We start from the raw sequence: 14372 nt of genomic DNA on the forward strand, positions 1-14372 counted from the left end.
CCTTACTCTCTTTTTGACCTCTGTAAACTGCTTTCTTAATCCTTCTCCAAAGACTAATACTGTAGCAGATGCAAAATGCGTCTGCATATTAAGTATACACAGAAAAGAAACTCAGTATCCTAATTTCTGATAATTCTTTCAATTTCTGTCCAAAGACTCCAAGCAGAATTACTGTTTTTTTTTTTGTTTTTTGTTTTTTTTTTTCCAACTTACTGCGAGCTTATTTCAACCCATCTCAGAGATGTACATTTTTTCTACCCGTACTTTTCATTAATTTGTCACTGGCTCGTTCTTCATCATTTTAATCAACCTAGTCATAACTATCATGACATCTTTCTCTCTCTGTGGCTCTAATGATGCAACAAACACCTTAGGTAGTACTCCTCTCATCTAACTTTATGCATCTACAGTTGCAAACACCCACATTTATGGTGATTGGCTAAGCTCTTCAATAGCACTGGAAAAAATATTAAACACAGTCAGGACACAGTCCACCTTGGTCAAAGAGGGAAGTACCTCCCTCTCTCTCCACCATGAAAAAAACAAGCAGAAGGCTAATTCAGATGCACAAGTCTACAAGGCAGACGTCCACATGTCACCAGTTAAATACAATAAACTGTGGCCATGTCTACTCTCATTTTCTGGCTAAATTGAAGTCTCATTTGAAAATGAACTGCTTTCCCTTGAACTGTTCTTTGTTAACAATCCATAGCATTTGAGACGTACCTTGCGTGAAAGATGTTGGCTATATCCTTCTGTGTTGCCACTCCATCACAGATTCTGGAGGTTCAGGCTCTGACATTCTTGCCTAGAAGAGAAATTGGTGGATGCGTCATTCTGATAAATATCATACAATAAAAACACATAGGCAGAAGAATTACTATGTGTGCATGGAAATTAACAGAGGGTGTCCACTGGTGCCTTTACTGAGTTGTACATAACTTCCCTTAGAAGGTTAACGTCCATGAATATGTTACATGCTCCCTCTTTTCCTTATTGCTTCCCTACATTTTTTTACCTCCCATTATTACAGCATTTCTCAATGCAACCTGTAAGACCTTTGGTAGAGTTATATTTGCACGTGAGCATTAAACAATATTATGAAGGCATAATAATGCTGGTTGTCTAGTTAAATATAATTGTGAGGGGAAGGAAAGGCAAAAGCAAAGGGCAGTTGATAATTCATAGATACCTCGTAGGCTTTCAACCTCCTCCTGCAGGACTTTGTGCGTGGGAGAAGGTTACAAATGAAGATCCCTGCAACTTTGTCCTAAATGCCTGTACCAGCCATCCGAGTTAGACACAGTCTACAGAATTTATGTAACAATAACCAAATCAATGTAGAAACCAGTTTTGCTAATCTGACACAGACCCTAAGCGTGGATAGCTCTAAACTGATCTGACAGAGTCTGCCATTACTCTAGCTCAAGAGACACTTTTGAACCAAATCAAACATTTGCAGCAAAAGAGCTACATTAATTTATATCAGCTTCTGATTGAACTGACTAGAATAAATCAGAGAGAGAGGGCATGCAATCAGCTCAGCTGGCAGATTTGCAGATCGCTGAAAGGGGCATGATAAGTCTCTGGGGCTTGGCTGTGAGTAATGCCCTTCTCCACCAGCACAGCTGGAGCCCATCTAGCCACAGCTGCTGACACCCACCGACATCATGTCTTACCCAGAACTGCTAGGTAGACGGCCTCTATCGAAAAATAAAAGGACGCAAGCCATGAAAACACACTCATAGTAGAAGAAGTTTCAGTGGTTTGGAGTGTCACCCCCGCACAGAAATTTTGTACCTTCCCTCTGCCTGAGATTACTGCCTGACAGCAGAGTTGCTGAAATGAAATACGTGCACGAGTCCCAGCTGTTTCGATACAAGGTCCAGCGAATTAGCTTAAATTGCTGATAAGGATGAGTTCAATGCCATATTTTGTATTAAAATGGATTAGAAACATTAGTGGTTTCCATTCCAGGGACTGTTGTGGGGGCAGGAACCTTCAGTAAGGAGGCAGAACAGAGGGTCGGGGGAGCAATATTTCTTGGGTCTCTCCAGCCAAATATGCTGGAGTTTGTCTGATCATGGCAGTAGTAAAAGCTATGAAATATCACCCTCATGATTACCATTCTTTTACTTTATTAACAAATTTATGAATTCTCGATGGCCTGTTAATCCTTCCCCCTCCTTTCGTCATTTCTTGTACCAAAGACCACGCAGCAGTATGGCTACAAGCTCGATCACGAAAAAGAGTAGGAGGCTGGACTAGACGACCTCCTGAGGCCCCTTCCAGTCTCAATTATCCTATGATCCCGAAGTACAGCTAATGTGCAGGGGTGGGAGCTTGGAGATGTGGTTCCCTTCCTGCTGTCCCAATGCTTAGCAAATCTTGGCAAAATACACAGACCAATGCTTCCCAAAACAAACTTTCCCTCTGAGGGGTCCAACCAGAGTGACTCAGGTATTGCTACGGCATTCAGCAACTACTTTTCAGAGGGAAATCAGTGGGAGCAAGGGTACCCGATGTCACTAGGAAGCAGCCCAACTTGATTCAAGTATTACTGAAAAAGTTGAAGGGAAAAAAAATAAAAGAAACAACAGAGAGAGGTTATGACTAACTACCCAACCTTCTCTGTGTCACAGTTTCCCAGTTGAGGGATACGATCCTCAGACAAAGCAGTTTATGTGTCGTCTAATGGGATCAGAGGTATAGAGCCTTGTGGGAATGGATATTTACGGTGGTACAGGGGGGCAGGCTGCTTATGATCTGCTTCCCCTTCAAAAAGCGTTGAGCTCTGTAAGGTCTGCACAGCATCCACGCTTTTGGGTATGTGAAAAAACAGCAGGAATTGGAGTCATGGGCAGGCAAGTTTGAAGAAATCTGGAAAAAGGGGAGGCCAGAGCTGCAGCTGTTATGAATTCATCACGATTTTGGCTCCAGTTCTAAAATACTCACAAAGGCATAAGAATCTCCACATGATTTTGAGGGAAGCAAGATATGTACATATATGAGTGACACATCCACACATGCTGTATTGTTTAAGAGGCGTCCTGAGCATTAGCTTCAGTCCCTGCTCTTTTCACTCGTGTCAGCTAACATTTCTGAGGCTCTTACTGCGAGACGCAACCTCAGGCTGCTACCTTAAGATAACAATTTACATTTTTCCAGAGAAATCACATGCCGCCGTTGGGAGCTATCACCAGATCACGGTTAGTGGGACGCTCTCGGAGCTGTCACGAGGGAGCTGCGGCAGTGAGCAGCTGCACGCAGAAAGGCAGCTCGGGGCGGCCGTGATCCGAACGGGCTCCTTCTGCCTCCGCATCTTCGTCTTCCTCGTGCCTGGCGCGGCTCTGTAGGGTCAGGAGCTTGACCCCGCTGAAAAGCAGCTCTTTTCTGCGAGGGGCATAACGGGCTTTCGGCCGCATTGGAGCCCAGGCACGCCTCGCCAGATGGCAACAGCAGCGTTATTGCTGTGTAAATAAACAGGAAAGCCCGGCCAAGATGAGAGGCGGGCAGGTCTGTCCTTTCTGGTGGCAGGGGCTGGTTTGCGTTAACAGCGAAGCTTCACCCTCGGAGGGGTTTGTGCCCTGGGAGAGGTTTGTACGGGCACTGCCTCGCTCAGAGGCTGCTCGCAGGGGCTGTGCGGTGGGTGCTCAGAAACGTAAGGTTATGTTCACCCTCAGACACCACAACCTGGGTCAGCCCGTCTGCTTTCCACCCTCACCAGGTGCACCTTTGGTGCCAGAGCAGGCAAATCCCAAATTTTATTCCTCCATCACCACACAAAAACGACCGCAAAAACGGCTCTCAGCGGGTGGGGGGGGGATGTACACAACACCCCCAGCCACCCTCCAGCAGCCGGGAGGGCTCCTTATTTGCTTCCAGCTGGCCGAAAACACCTCACCACGACCCCAAATCCCCCCATAAGGGGTATACGGGGGATAAAGGCAATATGCCCCCTCAGCCTTCCCCCGCCCCAGGGGCCGGCTCCTGCCGCCCTCTAGCCAGCCCCGAGCCCGCCCGCCGCCCCTGAGGCGAGGCCCCGCCCCGGTGAGGCGAGGCCCCGCCCCCTGCGGGAAGCCCCGCCCCCCTCCCCCGCCGCCATGGCAACCGCCCGTCGCCCATCCTCCCCCCCCCCCTCCCGTTTCCCCCCGGTGTGGCCGAGCCGAAGGGGCCGCGCCCCCCTCCCCGCTCCGCCGGCGCCCGGCCACGCACCCCGCTGCTCCCGAGGTAACGGCGGGGCCCCGGCGGCCCCTCGGCGGTCCCTCAAGGCGCCGCCCGGGGCGGCTCGGCCCCGCGGCACCGCTGAGGGAAGAAACTGGGGGGGGGGGGGGTGTATAGGGAGGTGGGGGGCAGCTTCCCGCGGAGCCTGCTGGGAAATGTAGTCCCGCGGCCGCCGCCGCGCGCTGGGCGCTGAGGGCGGAGGAGGCGGGCGGGGACTACAAGTCCCAGCGGGCATGCGCGGGGATGGGCGCAGCTGCTTTGCCCCCGCTGAGAGGGATGTGAGGGGCCGGGGGGGGGGGGGCGAGCCCCCTGTGAGGGGATGGAGGGGTAGGAGGCTTGGGGAAGGTTTTTGGGGGCCAGAGGAGGGGGTTTGGGGGCTAGAAGAGAGGAATTTGGGGCTAGGAGGGTCCGTGAGGGGGTATTAACGCCCTCAGGCTCTTCGTTATTTGTTAAAATTGCGGGGTTTTGTCGTGCCTCTTGTTTTTTTTTGCGTGTTTCCTGCCCCCCCCCCCCCCCCGTTACCCCTGGTGATGGGTTTGGTGTTGTCCTTCTGGTCTGCAACAGGCGTGGGGAGGGGCAGGGAAATAAAACCGCAGCTCCCGTTCGAGGGGATATTTAAAATATGTATGTTTATCGCAGGCATGCTGTGTGGAAGTGGTTTGTTTTTTTTAGTTCTCCTGCAGAGCGGTGTCGTGCAAGCGTCGCTGCAGTAGTACTCCTTTGGGTATTAACACTGGGCGTCTCTTCCAGTTCCGTACAGTTTCACACGTATATGCAGCATTAACTGGCTCAGAGATGGGATTCTGTCCAGTGGGTGCTTGATTTTTATTGCAGCTGAAGGTGTTTCCCTCCTTCCCCTTCCCCTTCTCCCCTTTCCCCAATGTCAGACACGTTCTCAGCAGCTCTTGGCACTTGCTGTACTGCAGAAGTGACCGCCTCTGCAGCAGCATGCTCCCACAGAAGCGTTCTGCTCACAGAGATTTGGCTTTTGAGCTGCTTGTGAAGGAACGGATCCTGCCCTGAGCCAGTCACAATCTCAAGATTGAAAAGTAACTGGAAGGTGGGGAAATAACAATAGGCCTTTATCTGTGGCTTTCTACGTAAATAATTGCAAAACAACTCATTCTGTTGGTGATGAGCTGAGGAATCCAATGACTTGAAGGCTGTAGCACTAACAGCAGGATGTGTATAAATACACATCTTAAAGAATACATCCATAGAATACATTCTTCAAAATTCTTCTACTTAACGAATACGTTCTTCAAAAGAATTTTTAAAAAGCAAAATTCCAAAAGATATGCAGTCATAGTCCTAAGGAGCCAATTCTCCAGCATTCAAATGGGAATTCAAAAGGAGGAAAAGCATCCAGGCCTAAATTCTGACCTTATGAGTCAGGGTTATAAACACATGCGAGTCCATTAAACCTGCAATTATTCATGGAAAGTTTATCTGGTTTGCAGATCGGCTGCGCTAGGAATGTAGCAGCACCAGAACTGAATGTGAGCGGAGCTGGCTGCGGGCTGGCAGGGCTGAGGAGCCGCAGCGGTGTGGGAACATGGATGTGCCGTATCCAGGGCCAGGTGCAGAAGCAGTTTAACTTCCCTGGCTCAGAGCCTGACCTAATAAACGCTTTGAACCCGAGCTGGCTCTGCACAGACCCATCTTGGGAGTCTTTGGTGGCACGTTTGCTCCGCCAGAAGCGCTTATGTGTGTGTTGTGCAGAGATGCAGGTGGCTCCGCGAGGAGCCAGAGGGATTACTGAGTTGGGCTGAGCTCTGGACAGGCCCTATAAAAGCCTTCAGGTTATCTTAGCCCTGCATCCTGTCGGGGAAGGGATCCACCACCTCAGGGTTGGTACCGCATGGACGCTTGATGCTGGTTTGGGTTTGGTGTGGCGCTAATGCCAGAAGCCCAGGAGAGCGTGCCATAGGGAAGAGAGGCGCGTGGGCCAGCGGGGCCATGACAGTAAGGAAGATGGTCATCTTCTCACAAGGTAACCCACGTGTGTGTGGAGTTATGTCCACTTGAGTGCCCCACAGAGCTTGTATTCGCCATTTTCATTTCTGTTACGTAGCCTGGGTGATGAGCATCTCATCACCTGAAGTAGTGCAGATGTGGCTGTGGGCATACCTGAAGTTGGCACGTAAGGTGCCTGGGAGGAGAATATAGTTTGAAGTCAGTCTTAGGAGCAGCACAGCAGTCTCTGGTGCTTCTCTTTCTAGTTCTTCAGAAAACTGTAGTTCAGGGGCTTTGCACATGGTCATTTCGTTCTGCAGGATGCTCGCTGTTCAGTGCAATAGCATGTTATCTCTGAAGCACTGACCAGCTTGCTCAGTGGTTTGTTGTATATTTGTGATTTCCATTAACTTGTGGTGGTTGTTTTTACTTCATTTGAAAATTTTTTTCCCCTTTATATTTTAAGTTAGCTCTCAGAAGAATCCACACACACATTGTTTGACACCCACGTGCGTGCGTTTTCCTCCCGTTCCCATGCACATTTCCCTGTTAACTCTATTTCACAACAGAGCTTCAGTGCAAAGAAGCCGAACACTGGTTGACAGAAAACAGTCCCCTCAGTGCCGGGATTCCTGGACCGGGGTGTGCACACACTTTATTCGGTGTGTGCTCTTCAAAGTGACACGTCTGAGGAGGAGGGAACGCTCTGATGGCATTACTGCTGCAGCCCCCAGCGCTGCTGCCGCTGCCGTGTTTGTGTCCGTACCTGCCACTGCTGACGTGCACAGCAAAAGGAAAAAAAAAAAAGAACATAAAAAAATCTTAGAGCACACTTTTTATCTCTATTTAAATGGCTCCTTGAATCACCCTTTAAATCCAGACCTGCTGGAACTGAACCACAGGTATATATATATACATATATATATATATATAAAACAAAAAGAACCACATACATACATACATATATATATATATAAACCGAAAAGAAGTTGGGATGCTGTGAGGTTAGAATCATTAGTCCCCATCCAGGGCCACGGAGCAAATTTAAGCAAAGCCAAGTTACTGGAGAAAGAAAAAAATAATTCAGCTGCGGGATTTGGCAAGCCCTGCTGTTTGTTTGTGCTTCGTCGGACAGTGATGGGTTAAAATGTTGGTTTTGGCGTGCCATCGTAACGCCTGATAATTGTCTGCGGCATCAGGGATTGCTTCTGAGCAGGGCTGGTCAGTTATGGGAAGGGAAGACCAGCGGTTCTGCGCCCACATGCAAAATGAAGGCGGTGATCTTTCTAATAGAACAGGCAAGGTTTATTTAATCTCTTTTGGAATTGCGTCTTTGAGCAACATCCTTAAAACTCAATTAGAACAAATCAGGCACATGAAGAAATACAGTCTGATAGAAATACGCTTCTGCAGGCTTCTGGTGGGGGGGTTGCGGGTGATGTGGTGAAAATGTTTCTTCCTCCTCTGACATCATTGCAGGTTATGCCTCTCCAGGTAAGGCCCTGTTGTCACACTGTTCCGTGTCTCTATTTTAACCAATTTTGACCTTGAAGGGGAAGATGGAAAATAAGATTGTTGGGCTGTGTTCAATGAAATTGTGATTGAAGGAGAGGAGTATGTTTGCAACTGGTCGGAGCTGACTTAGAAGAACAGTGTGGCCTTAAACTAAGAAGGGCAGCTTTAGATTAACCGCAAGGAAAAGCTTCCAAGCAGGAAGAAGAAAGGAGCAACCACCAGTTCACTCCTTAGACTCTGGCGATGGAAATGGGTGCAGGTGAAAGGTGGGTAAGTCCAAAAATCGAAACCTCTTAACACGGAGCTGCCTTCCTTGCTTTGCTCCACGTGAAAAACGTCCCGGTGCTGAGGGCTGCCCCTGCTGGGGAAGGAGCGCAGCGGTGGTGCTGGATGCCAGCAAGGTGGTGCTCTCACGTTGGGTTTCGGGACGCCCAGCACCACGCTGTGTGGCTGATGTGCTGAAAACGAAAAGCAGAATTAGTAACAGCTCTTCATCCGTGGCTGCCCGGGCTTTTCCAGATGTTCAGCTGCCCAGTCGGGCAGTTCAGCTGCAACGACGTGAGGCCGTGTGGCCACAAGTCTCGGGGAGCTGCGGAAAATTTTTGGTCTGCTTGGGTGTATTTTGGTGAGAGAAGGACGTGAGTTGAGTTAAAGACCGGCTGTGTTACAGACCAAATTTTGGATCTCGCTCAGTCGTGAGAAAAACTCTCTCCTGACCCCGGCTAGGGATGGATCAGCCGGGCTTATGCTCCAAAGCACAGCGGTTAATGTCCCCCGCGGCCTTTTAGCCTTGCTGCTGCAGGGTTTTTAACGAGTGGGCTAAGACCCTGCGTGTGGCCGCTCCGCCGACGTGACCGCCTGTAACGCCTCTCCTCGCCGATGATCCGTGAGCTGAGGGATCTCGGAGGGCACCTTGGCGTGCCGTGGAGCTGTCACGGTCTGGTGCAGGACGGAGCCACGCCGCGGTCGGGCGGAGAGCTGGTGTCACGAGGAACGTGTGAGTTGGTCGGAGGGTGCCTGACAACGCTCGTCCCTCGCTGTGCATCTTCTTAAAATACGTGGCTGCGAAAAACAAATATTTAAAAACAAAGCAAAAACCACAAACTATGCATTTTCTATTTCTGCTTTCTTCGGTGTATACAATGTATGAACTCCATACTATGATGTAGAACAGATAATAAAAAATACATATATAGCATGGAAAAAATCCATACCTAAATCTCGTTACCTCCTCCCACCCCTGGCGCTGCAGCAGGGGGTTGTTCAGAAAACCATCCGGGAAAGTGCCTTCCCCAAAAGAACTCTTTTTCCCCTTAATTTTGGATATATTTGTTCTGACTTGCTTTGGAAGCTGGCTATTCTGAACTGAGAGTGCCGTAGCTGATGGGTGTAAGAGGTTTGGAACTCGTTTAAACTATTTTGGGGCCATTAGTTTAACAGAGGCAGTCTTTTTGCACTAGCTCCTCAGCGCTGCCTGAGTGCTGCTTGAGGACTGAGCTCCACAGCTGCCGTTTCCAACGTGTTTCAGGTATATAGGGGTGATGTTAGAGACACCTCAGGGCTATAGCATCTGCTCTGGTGCCTAGAAAAGGTGATGGGTAGAACCAAAGTGCCTGAATCCCAGAGATTCAGCTAGTCACTCTGCCTCTGGAGGCGTTGATGGGCGTTCTCCTGTCTTCAGGAGCACGTGTGTACATCCAGTGACTTCCCCGTAAGCTCCAAGCTTCGGTGCTGTGGGTGTGTGGGAACCCTGTGGTGTCGTGCACCGGGCACCGAGCTCTTGCTTGAGCTTCTGCATCACAAGCACGAGGGCAGAAGCCCCCAAACTCGGAGCTGCTGGAGGAAACGGGACATTGTTCTGGCGTTTCCTTCCAAATGTAAAATTGTCTACCTCCTGCTTTACAGCTTTTCTAGCTCCTGCTTTCCAACCACTCTCCCGAGTGCCTGTAGGGTGGCCCAGCTCCCACCAAAATGATGGGGCCATCTCCTCCTGCGAGCAGGATTGCGGATCCAGACGTGAGGGTCAGCCTTCTTAGGGCCGCAGGGAATTAAACCCACACAGCAAGGTGGGAACCGGCTGTCCTGAGCAGAGCCAACAGCCTGCTGAAGGAGCTACGTGTTCTTTTCGTAATATTGTGGATTTCTAGGAATTGAATGCAGCGGTTCCTTAGAAATGGAAAACATCCGCGGGTCTGAGGAGTGTTTTCCTTACGGGCAAGCAGCGGGTTCTTGCCGGGACGGTCTTCAGCAAGGGGAAGCAGAGATGGCCCTGGGTCTGGGGACGGGTGGCAGCCTTCGGCGGCTTCGCCTTGCAGAGCTATGAACCTGAGGTTCATTTCGGATTTCCGCAGGTTTCCATCTGGGTGAATGTGGAGGAACCCCATGTTCTGAGTCGTGGCACAGGAGCTGATGCCGTTTTGGGTGGGAAGGCGCTGGGTGTTGGGTTGTGTGGGATTCAGGTAAACTGAAGGGGCAGGCATCGCTTGCATCCTGAACCTGAGATACAAACCGCTCTGTCCAGCACACCTTGCCTGAGAGCGCGTGGTTTAATTCTGCCTTCTTCCAACCTGGAGAAGTTGGACTACGGGTTTGCCTTCAAGTTGTGCTGTGATTTGCTGCTTATATGTGAAAAAGCTAGTAAAAATATTAACCTTAAATTGTTCTGGGGACTAGGGGAAGGTGGTGCTTTGAGAATTGCTGTTTTAAGAAGCCTTGAACTGCCATAAACCCCCAAGTGACACGTTAAATTTAATGAAAAGGTGCAAGTCAACACGTGGACGTTGGAGTACTTTGCAAGAGTATTTAAGCAGAAGGAGGTTCTCAGCTTTGCCTGTAGCGGAGCTGCCACTCAACTGCATTGTAGTCTCATTAGGGTGAGGGCTCTTGAAAGAGCTAAGCGCAGGCTTCCCTGGTGCTGCTCGGGGCGTTTAGGCACGTATATGATCCACCAGCTTAAAAAGCAATTTAATGCCTCGTGTGATCTGTGATTCATGGGCTAATATATTGTGGTGATCTGCGAGTGGAAGTTTGGCTGGTTAAGTCCTTGAAGTTCAGCGTGGGCAGGGCATTTAATTTTCTTACGTTAATTTAACAGGATTGGGACCAAAGGCGATGAAGAAGCTGTACAGTCTTTTTGTGTGTTTGTTTTTTAATCACTGTAAAAGAATCGTGACGTATGACTTCTAACCTTAATTTGGTAAGGAGGTACTCCAAGAGCTAAATGACTGGTAAAGAAAAAAAATAAAAGACACCATTCAGCTATGTGAGAAATAACAAAACCGGAGTTTCGTGGTCTGTATTATTCTACAGTCTGCGATTTTTCTGATGATTGTGTTCTTTTTTAGACTTCTGAGCGAAGATGAATTTAGCTGAGATCTGCGATAATGCCAAAAAGGGAAGAGAATACGCGCTCCTTGGGAATTATGACTCCTCTATGGTATACTACCAGGGTGTAATCCAACAGATCCAGAGACATTGCCAGTCGATCCGAGATCCAGCGATAAAGGGCAAATGGCAACAGGTAAGGTGAAATAAGGCTGCCTGGACACTCTTACCTGGTATTTGAAAAGTCCACTGTACATCCCAAAACTTCTGTGCTGTAGAGGATGTACATTTCAACCAAGTTTTTAACATTTTCTTCACAATATTTGGTTGATATTTGTGGGGAAATATTTCTTTTGGTGTACTTAAAAGGAATCATTTTGTTCTCATTGAACATCTTTTTGCTTTCACTTGTGATGTTTGGCTAATCACTGGTCTGTTTGTGTGTGATTGCTTTCTTTGACAAAACTGTTTCGCTGAAGACTTCTCTTTGCTGTTTTATCTTTTGTGCAGTAAACTTAAGATGTGAGTGAATGAGCTCTGCTCTCTGGGGACAGCGACAGGACCCGAGGGAACGGCATGGAGCTGGGACAGGGGAGGGTCAGGCTGGGGGTTAGGGAAAGGTTCTGCACCCAGAGGGTGGTCGGGCACTGGGACGGGCTCCCCAGGGCAGTGGTCACAGCACCAAGCTGCCAGAGTTCGAGCAGCATTTGGACAACGCTCTCAGACACATGGTCTGATTTTTACATGGTTCTGTGTGGAGCCAGGAGTTGGACTTGATGATCCTTGTCGGTCCCTTCCAACCTGGTGTATTCTATGACTCTGTGAATGGGTTAGCATCAGCAGAGCGGTTGTCTGAGCAGCAGGTAGCTATGACTCTACAATGTGCAAATTTGGATCAGGTTTCTAAAACCCCAAGTAATACTCTTAGTCTGGATCATGTATCACATACATCATCCTTCTACATGTGTATATTTTTCATTGTAGAAAATGCACTCCATCTGAAATAATAATAATACTAATATTCAGAGGATAAACATGTAAAGGTATGTTCCAGGAAAGAAAATATCATATTGTGTAAAAGTTATTTTTTGAAAGAAGAACATATCCCTCTACAGAAGATAAAATTCTGCAGTGGGTGAAGAGAAGATTTCAAGGAGTGTTTTTCCAAATATTAGTGTTTAACTAAGGTCACTTAAAATGGAAGCAAATTTTTATGTTTATTGCAGCAGGTGCTTTGGTCATGATTTTGTGCTTTTTAGTGTCTGACATTTTTTGAATACCGACAGTAAAACTGTTGGCAATCATTTTCTAATCACGTTCTACTCATAGGTCTTTATCATGAAACCGTAAAAGTCTGTTTGCTTATTAAGATGTTGCCTGCAAAGTACGTGTGCGGACAGGCAGCAGTGATAGTGCCTAGCTGTCCTGATGCTGTGACAAGCTGAAGGTTCGATAGGAGATGTTCGCATTCAGGTGTATGGATTCAAGCTCCTCCTCGCCCCTGGCCATTCTGGTACAGAGAGATGTTCACGTCCTTAGTTCCTGCTGAGGTTGTAGCTGACATGAAGGTAGAGCACGAGTTTGTTCCTTGTTCTGCAGCTGTATCTCTGCATTGTCTTCACTTCTAGTATTTCGTGTTTCCTCTGATTACATCGATTCTTCCATTAAGCTTTTAACAGCTCTTGTCTCGTGAAGATTACTTCAAGTCTCGTGACATTGTGTTGTTTCAACTGCTTCAGAGAAGCCTGTGCTCCGTGGACTGGATGCTGTACACTGCATACAAGCCTCGTGTTAAAAGGGGCCAGTAACACAGTCCGCAGGGTTACTCCTTGGGGAAGGCAGCTGGTTCCTTAGCAGAGGATCTGAAATTGGCACCATCTCAGAAATTACCCCATTTTATATAAAAACAGTGTCCCTTACACTATAGAGAGAGCTATCCCCAGGAAGATCAGCAGCAGGTGGGGTAGTGCCTGGCATGCTGTGTGCTCGTGCTGGTTCTGAAGCTTCCTAACGCAGCGATGGTAGATAAGCTTGGTCAGAGTATAGCTTTGCCATTACTTGTGCTACCCTTGGCTCAGGGACAAATACCAAAGAATAAGAAGCATGGGGTGGAAAAAAATGTATTGTTCTTCATCCCCAGGCTGTCTGCCTTGTCATTAATTGATGGGACTACCTGCAGCCCTGGGAGCAAATGATAACCCTGGAATCGCCAGCTTTTCCATAGCTGCCCCTTTTCTGCTGGGACCTGGAGGGGTAGACGTGCTTTCTAACCCACCCTAGATAAATAATTGCAGTGCCTTCTCACTCACTGAGACAGAGTAAGAGGGACGCTGATGATCTGGATGTTAACGCTGCTTTCCAGCTCCACTGGTGGCTGCCTCCAAACTTCCAGTCAGCAGTACCTGTCAGACACACTGCCTCTTACGAGAAAAGTAAAAGAAAAATTTACATCACCAGAATTTGTACACATAGATTTATCAAAATTAAGGTCTAACCCAATAATGCACAAAATTAGAATATTCTCCTGCCCTTGCGTCCTCTTGTAAGTAGCACCAGAAGCAAAGCAACCTTAGGTTGTGGTTAAGGGGATGAATGCTGATGGGTTTTTACCTTAAATTCTGTCTCACTTGGAATATGGAACAAACCTGTTCTTTAGTCACTTTGGTTTCTTCATCCTCTGGTGAACCTGAGGAGGATAATGCCACTGGAACCTGCTGGAGGTGGAGTTTGGCATTCTCTAGGTAGGTAGAGCTTTAACTGTTGGGAGTGGTCCATGGCGTGAATGTGCACGTAGGTAAGTGCTTAAAGGAGAAGAAAAGATTATTACTTAAACCAGTTCTTCTTTGGGATCTGCTGTCTGTATGCATGTTCCCAGTCTGCCTTCCTCCTTGAACCCCCTGAAGGATTCCTGGGAGATGGACGCTGAAGAAAGCTGGCAGCGTGGAGCATGCCCTTTTTTTCCTGTGTGGTTGTGAACAGGGTGTTTTTTCTTTTCACTTCTCAGGTCGGGAACTCAGTTTCAGGTGTTTGCGTACACGTTCCCTCCTAAAATAGGAATGTCTGTAAAGGTAACACACCTCAAAGGGCAGTTACAGCCGTGCCACTGCAGCTGACCAACTCATACCCCGATCTGAAGCGCTGTTCTCCCCATACAGTCACTTCTCCGTAGGGGTGCTCCATCCTGGGCAGCTCCCTCGTGCTGTGTGAACCTGGCTCATTGCTTTGTGTGCTACAGAGGATTTTGCCAGCGGTTTTCTGAGGGATGTAGAGCAGAGGTGAACCAGAACTAGGTAGGATTTGGGGTCAGACTCCCAAGCACTCTTGATCCACCTCTATTTGCCTGGGTGTCATCG

General features: G+C 48.3%; 2 protein-coding genes across 21 annotated transcripts in view; one reads left to right on the forward strand and one right to left on the reverse strand.

Moving 5' to 3' along the window:
* LOC308179904 (uncharacterized protein) overlaps positions 1–4505 on the reverse strand; it is a 56784-nt gene extending 52279 nt beyond the window's left edge. For 15 of the 17 annotated variants that reach the window (XR_013940659.1, XR_013940660.1, XR_013940661.1 and 12 more), the window contains exons 1-2: positions 4216–4505; positions 727–808 (exon numbers count right to left, since the gene is read on the reverse strand). The gene's annotated coding sequence lies outside the window, so the exon portion shown is untranslated. Of the gene's footprint in view, positions 1–726; positions 809–1192; positions 3471–4215 lie in introns of all 17 variants that reach the window. The other 2 variants (XR_013940671.1, XM_080560732.1) reach the window with 1 other exon arrangement.
* Positions 4134–14372, forward strand: part of KATNAL1 (katanin catalytic subunit A1 like 1) — a 37463-nt gene continuing 27224 nt past the window's right edge. Inside the window, exons 1-2 of one of the 4 annotated variants that reach the window (XM_080560672.1) lie at positions 4134–4230; positions 11040–11215. In XM_080560672.1, the coding sequence (XP_080416798.1) occupies positions 11054–11215 (162 nt within the window). In that variant the 5' untranslated portion in view covers positions 4134–4230; positions 11040–11053. Of the gene's footprint in view, positions 4231–4585; positions 5285–11039; positions 11216–14174; positions 14310–14372 lie in introns of those variants that run through there. The other 3 variants (XM_080560673.1, XM_080560677.1, XM_080560678.1) reach the window with 3 other exon arrangements.

The sequence above is a fragment of the Anser brachyrhynchus genome, assembly GCF_964034855.1.
Source record: "Anser brachyrhynchus genome assembly, chromosome: 1".
NCBI lineage: Eukaryota > Metazoa > Chordata > Aves > Anseriformes > Anatidae > Anser > Anser brachyrhynchus.